At 42.9% G+C, this 16,657-nt stretch overlaps 1 protein-coding gene across 1 annotated transcript in view; it reads left to right on the top strand.

Annotated features, from left to right (window-relative positions):
- Window positions 1-159: 159 nt before the first annotated feature.
- spef2 (sperm flagellar and cilia associated 2) overlaps window positions 160-16,657 on the top strand; it is an 85,302-nt gene continuing 68,804 nt past the window's right edge. The window contains exons 1-14 of the mRNA XM_082968764.1: window positions 160-338; window positions 927-1,029; window positions 1,118-1,370; window positions 1,944-2,114; window positions 3,416-3,556; window positions 8,216-8,298; window positions 8,521-8,728; window positions 9,115-9,303; window positions 11,266-11,453; window positions 12,748-12,916; window positions 13,226-13,445; window positions 14,164-14,246; window positions 14,428-14,518; window positions 14,783-14,925. Of these exons, the coding sequence (XP_082824890.1) occupies window positions 281-338; window positions 927-1,029; window positions 1,118-1,370; window positions 1,944-2,114; window positions 3,416-3,556; window positions 8,216-8,298; window positions 8,521-8,728; window positions 9,115-9,303; window positions 11,266-11,453; window positions 12,748-12,916; window positions 13,226-13,445; window positions 14,164-14,246; window positions 14,428-14,518; window positions 14,783-14,925 (2,100 nt within the window). The 5' untranslated portion in view covers window positions 160-280. The remainder of the gene's footprint in view (window positions 339-926; window positions 1,030-1,117; window positions 1,371-1,943; window positions 2,115-3,415; window positions 3,557-8,215; window positions 8,299-8,520; window positions 8,729-9,114; window positions 9,304-11,265; window positions 11,454-12,747; window positions 12,917-13,225; window positions 13,446-14,163; window positions 14,247-14,427; window positions 14,519-14,782; window positions 14,926-16,657) is intronic.

The raw sequence follows: 16,657 nt of genomic DNA, 5'->3' as shown, positions 1-16,657 counted from the left end.
TACATGCATGGCTACATATTGCTATTGGTGCAATCAATCACTACAGGGCAGCTTTGGCAGGCTATTTTTTGTGAACAAAACAATGATTACTCAAGGAGCTGCTGATTCAGTCACAAGCACAACCCACAAAAACCCTGCTTTTAGTTGGTATATCACTATGGCAACGACACACCTTGTGGTTGTTGTCAATTCTCCCCTAGCTAGCCAGAACAAGTTAAGAGCTATCATGTAGTTTAATACTTATAATACTTAGCTACACAACAATAACGAAAACGTCAAAATGTCGGATATATTATGCAGGTGGCTAAACGTAGAGCTCCGGCTATCAAAAACCGTTGGTAAGTGTGAACAGCTAACGTTAACGTTAGCAACTGTAGCTAGGTAATGTATTAACTTTAAATTAACAATTTATCTAGCCAGCCTGTAGACAATTATATTTTGATGCAATAAGTCCAACTTGTGGTTTGCATTGTACGTTTTGTGTATTGTGTTGTGTAGTATTTATAGTTAACAACAACAAAAACAGAATTAAAGCCATAACGTCAGTCTGCAATATTTCCTGCTGTTCAATAATGATAAATTATAATGTCACTCCGGGATAAACGTACTTTTAAATGAATTATATATAGTCATTGATTCTTGAAGAATATAACTAAGAAATGCCTCGTGAGCATAGTTCAACAGTCTTACCCCATCAAAAGCACAAATATAAGCTTATTTTACTCTTTTGTTTGTAAACAATGTAATACTTAGCACAGGGTATTGAAATTGCAACATGTGACTTTAATAAGCTAGTTTGTTGGTTAGCTTTTTTTCCTTCCTTCTCATCTCAAAATCAAGTGTAGCTATAGGAGTTCCAGTTGTTGGTAGCCTAGATGCCTATTGCCTAGGGTGGCCCTAAATGTTACACTCTTGTCTTTTTGCAGACCCCAGGTCCATCTCTAAAGATTTTGCAAATGGCTATCTTATTGGAGAGGTCCTGCATAAATATCAACTGCAGGGGGATTTTGACCTGTTCTTAAAGAGCAAGTAAGTTAATCAATTGATATTTCTTTAATCAACAATGTTCCACTATCTTATTATTTTGCCTAGGTTACAAAACAATTGTCTCTCCTAGCACTGCAAACTCAAAGCTGAATAACTTCACACTCATGGAACCCACATTGCAACTGCTCGGAGTTTCCTTCGACCTGAGCATGGCCCAAGCAGTGATGCGGGAGCAGCACGGTGCTGCCACGCGGCTGCTTTATCAGCTCTTCATACTGCTGCAGAAGAAGAGGAAAGCCGGCCTGACAGGCACAGCTATGGAGGCTATGCAGCCAGCTGCCACAGCTTGCCTCCACCGTGTGGAGAATGACATCTACTCTGAGGTAAGTGGAATAAGGCTCCCTCAACCCCTCACATCTTCTTCATTCATTTGTTGTCGCCTGGGTGGTCTAGCGTTGTAATTTTTTTTATTAAACCTTTATTTTGACAGGGTTATATTCAGTTATACTGAGACTAAGGTCTCTTTTTCAGATTATCCCTGCATCACTACATGAAACATATATACAATATACAAAATTACAAAACATTAAGAAAAACAGACATTTATCAACATAGAGATCTCTAATTATTTTTCTGAACTGACCAAGGATGACCAGAACATCTGATTTCAGAGATCTCTGTGAGTTGTTCCACATAAAGGGTGCAAAAAAATGTGATTTGATTTGAAAACTAAGAGCAGCTTTACCCAACTCTGTGGAGATCGAAGGGACCTCCAGCGTTATCCAAGCCTGTGACCAGGTTTGCCTACAGTACACGTTTGCCAGTGTCGACGTGGCTTTGAATCTGACCCACTGCCTTTGTGACAAATACTGTCTATATTTTCCACAATCTCTCCTTTGACCAATAAGAATACGTTTTTTATTTAAAAAAAATGGTATCTGTCTTTATTATCCCAGCGCCTGAGGACAGTCGTCAAGAGAGAGGCTGATCTGAAACTCCAAAAAATCGCTCTGAAGTACGAAATGAAAGGTCGAGAGATATATGACAAGTCTGTCATGGCCCACTTTGTGGAGGAGCAGAAACGGCAGAAAGTGCAGGAAGAGATGAGACTCCAGGACATTGAAAAGGTATCAGAAAGAATCCATGTTCACACTACATTTAGTCCTGGGCTAACAGCCTCCTAACCAGTGATGTGTATAAACCCAGGATGACGGGGTGCTGTATTATAGCGCAGCCATCTTGTTACTCCTCCTCCGTTTAAAAAAAAGAGGGAAGCTATAGTAATACATTTATTAATGTCTACATTTGTTTTTGACACTTGTATTCTATTACAGACACCTTAATGCATAATTTTACATTATATTATGTGAGCTAAACATAAAAATGAAAAAAAATATATATTTTTTTAAATCATTAAAATATATTTTTTTAGAGCCTGCCAATGTTACTGCCCCACTAACAACAAAATACTCAAATATAACACATACAGTGCCTTGCAAAATTATTCACCCCCCTTGGCTTCTTTCCTATTTTGTTGCATTACAACCTGTAATTTAAATAGATTTTTATTTGGATTTCATGTAATGGACACACACAAAATAGTCCATATTGGTGAAGTAAAATGAAAAAAATAACTTAAAATAACTTAATAAATGTTTTTATTAAAAACGGAAAAGTGGTGCGTGCATATGTATTCCCCCCTTTGCTATGAAGCCCCTAGATAAGATCTGGTGCAACCTTCATAGGTTACATAATTAGTTAAATAAAGTTCACCTGTGTTCAATCTAAGTGTCAACTGATCTGTCACATGATCTCAGTATATATACACCTGTTATGAAAGGCCCCAGTGTCTGCAACACCACTAAGCAAGCGGCACTACGAAGACTAAGGAGATCTCCAAACATGTCAGGGACAAAGCTGTGGAGAAGTACAGATCAGGGTTGGGTTCTAAAAAAATATCTGAAACTTTGAACATCCCACGGAGCACCATTAAATCCATTATTAAAAAATGGAAAGAAAATGTGCATCACAACAAACCTGCCAAGACAGGGCCACCCACCAAAACACACAGACCAGGCAAGGAGGGCATTAATCAGAGAGGCAACAAAGAGACCAAAGATAACCCTGAAGGAGTTGCAAAACTCCACAGCGGAGACTGGAGTATCTGTCCATAGGACCACTTTAATCCGTACACTCCACAGAGCTGGGCTTTACGGAAGACTGGCTAGAAAAAAGCCATTGCTTAAAGAAAAAAATGAAAAGCTGCTCCTGTCCAATGTCAAACGGTGCTTACTGCATACTGAACTGCTCTGGTCACATACATATAGTAAAGTGAATGAATGATGTGAGACGTTTTGATACTCAATGTGCTACTTGATGCCTAGCTACTATGCATATTAACTACATTGACATAATATTGTCGTTGCAGCACCGACATGTACGCAGAAAGCAGCATGAGATGATGACTCGAATTCAGACTGCCATCATCCAAATTCCCAAACCCCCGCCCAACCGGACATTAAAGGCCCTGGAAAAACAACAACAGAACCGGAAGCAGCAGGAGGCTCAGGTGAAAGAAGAATGTCTATATTGTAAAGTGTCAGGCTATGTAAAAAAGGGTTTGGAGTGTAAGGCAATGAGAGGATAATTTAACATATTAACACTCCAGGGTGAAGTTTCCCCTAGCTACAGATCTAGGATTAGCTTCCCCTCCCCAAACCATTAGTGGGGGAAATGGAAAACTGACCCAAGATCAGCGTCTAGGGGTAACTTCACCCTACCTCCACTATGTTTTGGCTTCAGTGGGGTAGGGTCAGGTAACGGGCCAGATCTGCGGAGCCGCGGGAACTCTATGTAACTTGAATACCGCCCCACCATGCTCGAGTATAATTTGTTGATGTGGGTCTATCACGTTTACAATTTAACAAGAAAGTCTTTCTTTAATTTATGCTATATGATCAATGATTCAAATGATGGTTTCACCAACAATATGTTTTTTTGCCACTACATAAGTCAGCATTATATTTTAGTGTATTGATGACAATAAATCGAATTAATTTGCAAAATAAATCATATTATTCAATAGTTTCAATATCATGTTAAGATAATGAAATGCATTCTGGGATTTATTGTGCAAATACTCTCCAAAGCGTTGTTTCTGTCATTGTTTTAAGCAACAGTTGAGCTAGCTATCAAGAGACAACGGCCAAAAAATAAATAGAGAAAGTCGAGATTAGAAAAGTACAGATTTAAAAATCAGCAATGTATCAACACAAAAGTGGAGCCCAAAAGAGGAAGGCCAAAAATGAGAAAGCAAAGGAGGTATCAAAATGTGTTAAATTAGATTCATTTTTCAATGCAGTTCAAGTGCAGCCATTGCTAGCACAAGCAATGTAGTGGGACCAGAAGAGGATGTAGGAATTATCATCGCCAGCAGCAGCTTTTAGCGGGTCAAGTGAGCCAAGGCCAAGCTGTTCCATCGTGCCAGAAGAAGCAACTTTGACATGTTGTCAGGTATCGGCGGATACGACCCCTGACAAGCCAGGCTGGACAAGCTATCTATCCCCTGGGAGGAAGAGGAGCAGGGCGAGGCTAGAATCGTGGCGTCTGAGGAAACAGACGGCCGTTTTACTTATCCTTTGTCTATTATGCAACAAATGTGTATGCAAAAGTTAAACGGCACGTTATTGCGTTAGGCTCGTGTATGCCTGCCGGCCCATTCCCATGAGATAACGAAGGGCGGTGTTTTTCCGAGTCGTGTTACACATTTACATTTACATTTACGGAATTTAGCAGACGCTCTTATCCAGAGCGACTTACAAATTGGTGCATTCATCTTATGATATCCAGTGGAACAACCACTTTACAATAGTACATCTATATCTTTTTTGGGGGGGGAGGGGGTTAGAAGGATTACTTTATCCTGTCCCAGGTATTCCTTAAAGAGGTGGGGTTTCAGGTGTCTCCGGAAGGTGGTGATTGACTCCGCTGTCCTGGCGTCGTGAGGGAGCTTGTTCCAACATTGGGGTGCCAGAGCAGCGAACAGTTTTGACTGGGCTGAGCGGGAACTGTGCTTCCGCAGAGGTAGGGAGGCGAGCAGGCCAGAGGTGGATGAACGCAGTGCCCTTCTTTGGGTGTAGGGACTGATCAGAGCCTGAAGGTACGGAGGTGCCGTTACCCTCACAGCTCCGTAGGCAAGCACCATGGTCTTGTAGCAGATGCGAGCTTCAACTGGAAGCCAGTGGAGTGTGCGGAGGAGCGGGGTGACGTGAGAGAACTTGGGAAGGTTGAACACCAGACGGGCTGCGGCGTTCTGGATGAGTTGTAGGGGTTTAATGGCACAGGCAGGGAGGCACAGGCAGGGAGCCCCGCAAACAGCGAGTTGCAGTAATCCAGACGGGAGATGACAAGTGCCTGGATTAGGACCTTTACACCACTACAACCAAGGCTGGAATCAAATTACCACCTACATGGCTATGTTATTCGGCCAAGCTGGATTGCGCGTATTGTGAGCCTTGCTGGTGAGCCTTGCTGCTTGTTCGGAGATCGGAGTTCCCCTTTCTTATCTGATGCGTGAGTGAATGGGGTGAGAGATTGGCGCCATCTAACATCCAAAATAGCATGTTATGAGACATCCCAGATTCACATGGGTGACTGTTTGGTATATGAGCAATGGAAGCTCAATGGCACTATTGACGCAGAAATGGAGAGAGGCGTGCTTAACGCAGCACATTTCTGGCGACAGGTGTTGGAGCGCATAGTTAATGTTATTCTCACACTTGCATCATGTCATTTGGCGTTCAGAGAGCACCGTGAAAAGCTGGGGCAGGCCAACAGTGGGAATTTTCTCAGTATAATTGAACATTTTACGACCCAGTTCTTAAATAACTTTTAGGACGCCCCGCAGGATCCGTTAACTATCTTAGTCCTCAAATCCAAAATGAGCTGATTTATATCTTAGCCGAGCGAGTGAAGTGTGACATTCAGGGAGAGATGCAGGAAGCCCCATTTAAAAAATATTTATTATGGACACCGGATGTATCCAAAGTAGACCAGTTAAGCCAAGTTTATTGCTATGTGAGAGTGATAAGGGATGCAAATAATGTCGCCACAAATCTGACCATCACAGAGTCGTTTTGGGGATTTCTGGAGCTTCAACATAAAATCCTGGGCAGCATAGAGGATAAGGGGCTGGATATTTCAAAATGTCGTGGGCAGGGGTATGATGAAGCTGCTAACATGTGCGGGGTCTATTCGGGTGTGCAGGCCAGAATATACGAAAAATAGCCGCTTGCTGTTTATGTGCATTGCGCAGCGCACAATCTTAACCTGGCTCTCAACGACTCTGTCAAACATGTGCCAGAGATGAAACAGTTTTATAATACTGTTGAACTGTTATACACCTTCTTCGGGCATAGCATAAATAGATGGTTAATGTTGAGTGGTATATTTGATTTTGCATCAGAAAAATTAAATATAACTCTAAAACGACTGTGTCCCACCCACTGGTCATCTAGATATGAGTCCCTTGCCGCCCTGAGATACAGATATGTGGACGTAATGAAGGCCCTCACCAAGATTGTGCTTTTAAGTGACAAGAAGGACGAGAGGGATGATGCAGCAGCACTGAAAAAGAAAATTGATTAAATTTTTTTTTTTTTTTATCGTTCTGCAGACTTAGGTTTTAGAAAATGTGAACATCGTCTCCAAAATGCTCCGTATTCCGACAGGATTTTGAGAAGGCCAAAGTCACTGCAAAGACCCTTGCCGACAAATGGGGAACTCAGAACGCATTTGAAGACACTCGGAGAAGGAAAACGAGGCGTCATTTTTTATGAGCTATGTGAGGACGAGCGACTGTCTGATGGGGAGAGTAGTTTTAAAGTCAACGTCTTTAATGCAAACCTTGACATCGTTATTCACCAGCTGTCAAACAGATTTAAAAGTCTGCGGGCAACATCGAGTCTGTTTGACTCCATCCATCCCACTACCCTGGCCAACTCAGATGATGATGCGCTCTGCGAGACCGCTAGCCGGCTGGCAGAACATTACAGCAAAGATATATCAGCTACCTTCCCTGACAATTACTCTCTTTCAGGGCCTGTTTTAAGAAGGAAATAGCAAAGCACACTACAATGGGAGACCTGGACAAGATGCTCATTGTGGATTACAATTCAGTCACTGCTACATTTGGGGAAGTAGTTACAGCGATGCTCCTTTTCCAAACTGAAAATAATGAAATCATACCTGAGGAGCAGCATGGGACAGGAGAGACTGAGTGTGTTGGCCGTTCTGTCCATTGAAAACACCAGGGCCAGGACCATGGATTTGAATGCCTTAGTCAACGACTTAGCAGAGCGCAAGGCCCGTCGAATACCAATCAAAAGACTGAGTAAGCTTATATTTTTACAGGGCAGGCTACCCAGACAGCCTATATAAATCAAGCTTTATTGAGATTAATTGACATTGCTTGTCAATCTACGAGTATGCTCAATCTGTCTTTGGAAACCATGTTCTGGCAGCTGAGCCATTTCATTGTCATCATTGTCATCATAGCCAATACGTTTAACTAGGCTATAAGAATAATAGTAAGCACATACACATCATATACTGTTAAAAGGCATGCTGCCATTTAAGCAATCTGTTTGAATAGTCCACTTGATTGATTTGCTGGTGTTTTTGCTATAGGCCTCTGCGGGAGGCAGATCATTTGAAAAAGCGGTATGTCAGTTTTGCCGCCGTGCATAACTTCAGCGATCATGTACTGGGTCATTAGCTGTGTTTCTGTCAAGATATTGATCTATATATTTATGTTTTATAATATTGGCTATTGTCTATTATTTGCAGATAAAATAGGGTGTTTTTTGACCGCTTTATTCTTTCGTGGTGCTGATCGACTTACATGTATACGGGTTCATTTCTGACCGTCGTCCATGGTGCTGAATGTATTGGCTATATTGCTTCTCTGGTAACAGCTTCAAATGTGCCCTTAGATTAGGTTCTGCTCTGCTGTTACAATGCTTAGTAATATTAACACACAGCCTTACCAACAAAATTATTTACATTTGAAGGGAAATATGGGTGGTGACAGGGGCATGTCATTTTTTGGGGCACTTGGGCCCATCAACTGGTTGGCTTCACATCATACCCCTCCGCTGTGGATTATTTCCATAGAACTTCACAGGCCCTTTTTGACATGACCAAACTCTCCATTGTGGTTTCCTTACAGAAGGTTCACATGGAAATCGCCCAGTTTGAGAAGAACAGGAAGAAGTTGTCACCTGCTGGCGCCTTTGGCACCTCTTCTTTGAGGTACGTGTTGGAAAAATCCCAACCACAAATCTTCCCAAATAGTTCCCCTAAAAATGAGTGTCAACTGTTTCAGAGTAGGGGTGCTGATCTAGGATCAGATTCCCCCTTTCCATTTGCTTGTATTCATTATGATCTAAAAGGCAAAGCTGATCCTAGATCATCACTCCTACTCTAAGAAGCTTGATATATGCAGCCCTTGACTACCATCCATCCTCCCCACAGTGCCCAGCAGATGTCCTCTTTCCACAGTGAGGCCCCCAGAAGCCATGGCTCCCAGTTGCAGAGGCCTGAGGAGCTGGCTCAGGCCAACAGCGAGTACATCCAGAAAATCCGCCAGAGGCTGGAGGAGGATGCAGCAGCTCGTCAGCAGAGGGAGAAACGCCGCCGCCGCGTCTTAGTGGAACAACTGAAAGCCCACGAGGCCCAAGAGGTGAGCAGCAACCCACAGACAGTGTATGACCTCTCATATTACATGATGATGATGTTATTAATGATGATCCATGTTCAGCACTGGTAACAAGTCACATAGTCATTTGTGAACAGGTGTAAAACCTACACATGTCATTTCAGCTAAGACATGGGTAGCTACTTCCACGATTATAAACAAATAAAATGTAAATTTTGACCTGTTCGATCGTCCCGTCATTGGTCATTGTGTCGCTCCGTGGTGATGTTTCCCCTAGGTACAGATTTGGGATCAGTTTCTCCTCTCCCAATACCTAACCTTAACCACTAGTGGGGTAATTAAAAACAGACCCAAGATCAGCGTCTAGAGCCAACTTCACCCTACACAAATTGTGTCCTTTTGCGGTGCAGGAGGCCCTTCGAGAGGAGCAGCTGGTGGAGCGTCTGACCCGTCAGTCCCAGCTGGAGAGACGCCTGGCCGTCCAGCTCATGCAGCTCCGCCAGCAGAAGGACGTTCTCCGACAGAACCGAGTGTTCCGCGAGAGACAGTACCAAGAGCAAAGGCTGAGGGATTTCCAAGAGGCCTTGGAGAGGGAGGCGGTGAGATCCATGTAGTCCATCGCTCCATAGGATGGACCATAGATAGACTATAGACCAGCGTTTCCCAAACTCTGTCCTTGGGACCCCAAGGGGTGCAAGTTTTGTTTTTTGCCCTAACACTACACATGATTAGTTGATTATTTGAATCAGCTGTGTAGTGCTAGGACAAAAACTAAACCGTGCACCCCTTGGAGTCCGAGAGGATAGACCATAGATAGACCATAGAAAGGCCATAGATAGACCGTAGGCCATAGATAGACCATAGATGGACCATAAATAGATCATAGATGGACCATAGACGGACCATAGATGGACCGTAAATAGACCATAGATGGACCGTAAATAGACCATAGATGGACCGTAAATAGACCATAGATGGACCGTAAATAGACCATAGATGGACCGTAAATAGACCATAGATGGACCATAGACCATAGATGGACCGTAAATAGACCATAGATGGACCGTAAATAGACCATAGATGGACCGTAAATAGAGCATAGATGGACCATAGCCCATAGATGGACCGTAAATAGACCATAGATGGACCGTAAATAGATCATAGATGGACCATAGACAATAGATGGACCATAGACAATAGATGGATCATAAACAATAGATGGATCATAGACCATAGACAGACCATAGGTCAGCAGCATACCACCCTGCATCCCACTACTGGCTTGCTTCTGAAGCTAAGCAGGGTTGGTCCTGGTCAGTCCCTGGATGGGAGACCAGATGCTGCTGGAAGTGGTGTTGGAGGGACAGTAGGAAGCACTCTTTCCTCTGGTCTAAAATAAAATATCCCAATGCCCCAGGGCAGTAATTGGGGACATTGCCCTGTGTAGGGTGCCGTCTTTCAGATGGGACGTTAAACGGGTGTCCTGACTCTCTGAGGTCATTAAAGATCCCATGTCACTTATCGTAAGAGTAGGGGTGTTAACCCCAGTGTCCTGGCTAAATTCCCAGTCTGGCCCTCAAACCATCATGGTCACCTAATAATCCCCAGTTTACAATTGGCTCATTCATCTCCTCTCCCCTGTAACTATTCCCCAGGTTGTTGCTGCAAATGAGAACGTGTTCTCAGTCAACTTACCTGGTAAAATAATGGATAAAGTAAAAATAGAAGGATCATAGATGGACTATAGACAGACAAATAGATCATAGATGGACCATAAATAGACCATAGATGGACCATAGACCAATGTGTGACCATAGATGGACCATAGGCCATAGACAGACAAATAGATCATAGATGGACCATAGACAGACAAATAGACCATAGATGGACCATAAATAGACCATAGATGGACCATAAATAGACCATAGGCCATAGACAGACAAATAGACCATAGATGGACCATAAATAGACCATAGACAGACAAATAGATCATAGATGGACCATAGACCATAGATGATCTGCTTGAGCAATGCCCTGCTTTAGTCAGTCATCAGCAGCCAACATGTCAGAAGAAGTAGTGTGTAGGATTTCCACTTCAGTGAGACCCTGACCTCGGCAAGTAGAGGATGTATTGCACCTGCACATTGTACATATATACCTAGAATCAGCATATCATCATGCATGGAAAGTAAAGCCTCATCTAGTTAAGCTACTTAGTTGTTCAAAATTGTAATGATATTATTATTAACAAACAAAAGGTTTGCATTTGTTTCATGTACAGCCATGCTTCAAAAGAAATACAGTGTAAAGCCAAGTATAGTTTTGGGTGCTTTCAGGAGAATATGACTATTTTCAATTTCTTAGTGTTACTAACAATATGTTTTTGGAGTGGCTGGATTCTGGTCACGAGGGGCGATTGAACTAAGGTTCTTACTATCCGATAAAGGTAGGGGTTATGGTTAGGGTTTAGTTTAGGATGTCCCAAGGATCCCGGATAGCACTAACTATTCAACTAAAAGCTGATGTGAGGTTTGACCTTTGACCTGCCACTGGTGTAACAGGCTCTAGCACGCCAGGCCAGTTTGGATCACGCCGAGGAAACTCGGAAGGAGATTGAGGTACATGACAGGATAGCGACGGAGCGCGCCCAGGCTCGCTACAAGAAGCACTCTGACAGCTGCCGAGAAATACTGGAGCAGATAGTGGACCTGGCCACGAAAGCTGGAGAGTACCGCCTCCTCACTGGAAAGTACGTGCCACCGTTCGAGAGTGTTATTCATTTCTACAAATTGAAAGTTTGATGTTTTTATGTCATTGACATTTGGAGCTATTGAAATGTTTGAATATTGTCCCATGTACATTATGTAATTTACTGATGTCCCAAACTAGCCCCATACGGATAACCAAAGTCAAACCAAATTGACCATGGTCAGTGTGATGGGCGTTACAATCTGGTCACGTGCAACTGTGCTCCGAATTGATGATGGCTTGGGTGCTGCCAGCTGTGGGCATGTGGGCAGGATTGAAATGAACCCAATCCAAGGAAAACTGTTATGTACCCTTCATTACTTGACATACCCTTTTGTCCTAATAATCTCGCACATCTCTGTTCTGGACAAGACTGACTTAATGACCAAAATTATCCTATTTACACTTTGTAAGTCAATTGTGACTGTAGAATAAATGTTTCTGACTCACATCGATGCCACATAGGCTGTTTTCAACCAGATCCATTTTTATTTTATTCAGTAGTACAGTTTACATGACGTTCTGTACAAATGTTTGATAGAATCGGAAAGACAAGGGTGTTTGTAGTTTGTTGAGATATAAAATAATGAAAGTGAAAAGGCTGCTATATCCATTTAATAATACTAAAAGCACTCACAATATCATAAGCCAGCTATAGATTTTGAGGAGCTAAGACAATCTAAGAGTGTTAACCCACGTAGAAATTAACAATGTGTCAGAATGTGAGTATTTCACTACCCACTGGGCACACACTGGTTGAATCAACGTTGTTTCCACGTCATTTCAATGACATTATGTTGAACCAACGTGGAATAGACGTTGAATTGACGTCTGTTCCCAGTGGGAAGTTGTTTACTCATACCGTTATAGCTTTGCTTGTGGAAAATCGTTAGGTTAGCTCAAGGCACGACATGACGGAATCATGTATTATTTTGCTTGTCAAATGACTTGACCAACAAAATCAAATAAAGAAAACAACCTAAAATTCTGTCTCATTCTTCTCGTAAAAGTTTTAATGTAACTTGTTCACTTGTACTGGTTCAAACAACAATTAGAATGTACTTGGAGGGAAGAGAATTAGAAATGATATGTAAAGGCAAAGCAGAAGACAAGTAGACACGGGTGGGAGAGCAACCTTCCCTTTTTGGGACTGTTTTTGTAAAAAAAAAAATATCTTCAAGACCTTAATCATTAATTCAGTAGAGTGATACTCCAGCAGGACTGGCACAGTATTCTAACGGCATCATTTTAGATGCAACACAGCTCTGAGTGTACTTTGCTACTCTGTCCTGCAGTCTTATCCCTGGGAAGTTGATGCGGGAATGGAAGGAGCTCATGTTTTGCGGGAAGCTCCTGTATGACAGTGGCAGTCTGGAGGAGCTACCTGCCGACCCCACCCCAGAGCAGTTCATTGAGGTTGAGAAACAGGAGATCCTTAACAACCAGGACTATGATGAGTATATGGTGAGTCCATTAGTGTGAGGTCATGCCCAAGAAATCCTGTTCAGAATTGTCCATGAAATGCTGTTCGGTGTGTAACTGGAATTCAGTGGTTCTCAAATTGTCTTGAAATGGTGTCGCAAGTCAAGAATATGACTTCACTGATATGTTGAATTTCACAATGGTCCAGGTTTATAGCCTGGTCCCAGATTTGTTTGTGCTATCATGATCATTCTTTGTATGCCTGGTACCCAGGCTAGCAGGTTCAGCGTTATTGTTGGCAGTAATCCCAGTGTCTTTAGGTGTGTTCTATGTGTTGATTCTGTGTGTTAGAGCATGACTGGTGAGTGGACCTGGCCAGAGGAGGGGGAGACAAAGCCCCCCCCATCCAACAACAATATCCTGGGACATGTGGTGCTCCGCCTGCAGACTATTGTGAACCCCCCCAAACCAGACACCCTTCCTCCCTCCTTCCCTCGGTTCACACTGAAAGCCTGTGTGCTGGGGAAGCTTTTCTCCGGGAAGACCACATGCTTAACCAGGATTTACAAAGGTATCCCTCCAACCATATGATGCAGTATTGTGCATTACCATGCTACTTCATTTCTGGCAAAAGATTAGGTAACAGATTAGGTGTTGTCGTGTGTCTTGCCTCGTGAGAGTCGTCTATGTTCTTTGGCTAAAACATCCATAGAATAACATACAGGTAACTGCCAAAATAAAGGAAACACTAAATGAGGGATACAAACTATATTGAATGCTGGTGCTTCCACACAGGTATGGTTTCTGAGTTAATTAAGCAGTTAACTTCCCATCACGCTAAAATGCTGACCAGGTGAATCCAGGTGAAAGTTATGATCACTTATTGATGTCACTTGTTAAATCCACTTCAACCATTTTTAAGCCTTGAGACAATTGAGACATGGATTGTGTATGTGTGCCATTCAGAGGGTGAATTTAAGTGCCTTTGAACGGGGTATGGTTGTAGGTGCCAGGCGCACTGGTTTGTGTGAAGAACTGCAACGCTGCTGGGTTTTTCCACACTCAACAGTTTCACGCTTTCGACACCTTGTAGAGTCCATGCCCCGACAGACTGAGGCTGTTCTGAGGGCAAAAGCGGGGATGTGCAACTCTATATTAGGAATTTGTTCTTAATGTTTTGTACAGTCAGTGTAGGTATACAATATATATGAATAATATATATATATATATATATATGAAAATGGGACCTCTCTGCAAACCACCATCTATTCTCTCGTCTTCTAACCTAGCCCATCACATCCACATCCTGTCAGCTAATGTTCTGATCCAGGAGGCCCTGGCTGCACATCAGCTTGGAAAGCTTGGACGTGAGGTCAGAAAACCGGTTTAAAATAAAATCTAAAACGTGTCTGAAAGGTTTTGAAGTGAGTGAATTGGAATAACACATATATAAAACTGTCATAAGAATGGATGAATGACAGCTGTATGCAGTTGTATATTCCCTTTTTTATCTGTATTTAAATAAAAACATGAACCTTTTTATACTGTATAAGAGCCCAGAGAGCTGTGAAACATTGCCCGCTAAAGACATCGACCAGGTGGAGACGGATACTGAGATGGAGGAGGAGTCGTCACAGGATTCAGGTGAAGTTGCCCCTAGACGCTGATCTTGGGTCGTTTTTTTTCTTCATTTTCCCCACTAATGGTTAAGGTGACGATTGGGGGAGGGCAAGCTGATTCTAGATCTGTACCTAGGGGAAACATCACGCCAGAGCGCAATATTAGGAGAATCAGCAGCACATGTTTAAGCCAATGAGAAATGTAACTTGTGAATTCCAGGTATTTTCTTACTTCATTTGCCCGTCTGTAAACAAGCGTTTTGTCTGATTTGGTCTTATTGTTTGGTAGGTCCACTCGCTCAGGAGCCTCAGCAGCAAGGAGCTAAGAAAAAACCCAAGGCAAGTACAGTACAGAGGTATTTTAACATGACCATATATCTCTTATACCTACAAACTGACACAGAGAAACACATACAGTGTATTCAGAAAGTATTCAGACCCTTTGACTTTTTCCACATTTTGTTATGTTACAGCATTATTCTAAAATGGATAAACAAATAATCATCATCATCAAGCTACACACAATAACCCATAATGACAAAGAAAAAACAGTTTTATTTGAATTTTTTTTAAATAAAAAACTGAAATATAACATTTACATAAGTATTCAGACCCTTACTCAGTACTTTGTTGAAGCACCTTTGGCAGCGATTACAGCCTCGTCTTCTTTGGTATGACGCTACAAGCTTGGCACACCTCTATTTGGGTAGTTTCTCCTATTCTTCTCTGCAGATCCTCTCAAGCAATGTCAGGTTGGATGGGAAGCATCGCCGCACAGCTATTTTCAGGTCTCTCCAGAGATGTTCGATCGGGTTCAAGTCCGGGCTCTGGCTGGGCCACTCGAGGACATTCAGAGACTTATCACGAAGCCACTCCTGCGTTGTCTTGGCTATGTGCTTAGGGTCGTTGTCCTGTTAGAAGGTGAACCTTCACCCCAGTCTGAGGTCCTGAGCGCTTTGGAGCAGGATTTTCATCAAGGATCTGTCTGTACTTTGCTCTGTTCATATTTCCCTCGATCCTGACTAGTCTCCCAGTCCCTGCTGCTGAAAAACATCACCACCGCATGATGCTGCTACCACCATGCTTCACCGTAGGGATGGTGCCAGGTTTCCTCCAGACATGACACTTGGCATTCAAGCCAAAGAGTTCAATCTTGGTTTCATCAGACCAGAGAATCTTGTTACTCATGGTCGAGTCCTTAAGGTGCCTCTTGGCAAATTACAAGCAGGCTGTCCTGTGCCTTTTACTGAGGAGTGTCTTCCGTTTGGCCACTCTACCATAAAGACCCGAGTGCTGCAGAGATGGTTGTCCTTCTGGAAGGTTCTCCCATCTCCACAGAGGAACTCCAGAGCTCTGTCAGAGTGACGATTGGCTCCCTGACCAAGGCCCTTCTTTCCCGATTGCTCAGTTTGGCCGGCCAGCCAGCCCTAGGAAGGGTCTTGGTGGTTCCAAACTTCTTCCATTTAAGAATGATGGAGGCCACTGTGTTCTTGGGGACCTTCAATGCTGCAGAAATGTTTCGGTACCCTTCCCCAGATCTGTGCCTCGACACAATCCTGTCTCTGAGCTCTACTTTCAATTCCTTCGACCTCGTGGCTTGGTTTCTGCTCTAACATGCACTGTCAACTGTGGGATCTTATATGGTGTAACAGCTGTCTTTAGGAATGGACCAAGGCGCAGCGGGAATGTGGATACTCATAGTTTTTTAATAAACAAAAGTAAAGCATCCACAGGGAAACAACAATAACTGATACTCACGACAGGAACAGTCTTGCAGGCACACAAAACGCAATGCAAGAACAACTACCCACAACCCCAAAGAAAAACACACACTACTATATAGGACTCCCAATCAAAGGCAACTCAACACACCTGCCTTCAATTGGGAGTCCAATCACCAACACAACACTTAACACACACAAAAACCCTGCCACATCCTGACCAAAACTAACACAATTACGCCCTCTGCTGGTCAGGACGTGACATATGGACAGGTGTGTGCCTTTCCAAATCATGTCCAATCAATTGAATTTACCACATGTGGACTCCAATCAAGTTGTAGAAACATCTCAAGGATGATCAATGGAAACAGGATGCAGCTGAGCTCAATTTTGAGTCTCATAATAAAGGGTCTGAATACTTATGTAAATAAGGTAGTTCTGTT

Source organism: Salmo salar, chromosome 24 (assembly GCF_965601325.2).
Source record: "Salmo salar chromosome 24, fSalSal1, whole genome shotgun sequence".
NCBI classification, from domain to species: domain Eukaryota; kingdom Metazoa; phylum Chordata; class Actinopteri; order Salmoniformes; family Salmonidae; genus Salmo; species Salmo salar.
Note: the sequence above shows the minus strand (reverse complement) of the source record. Positions and strands in the feature narration are given on the sequence as shown.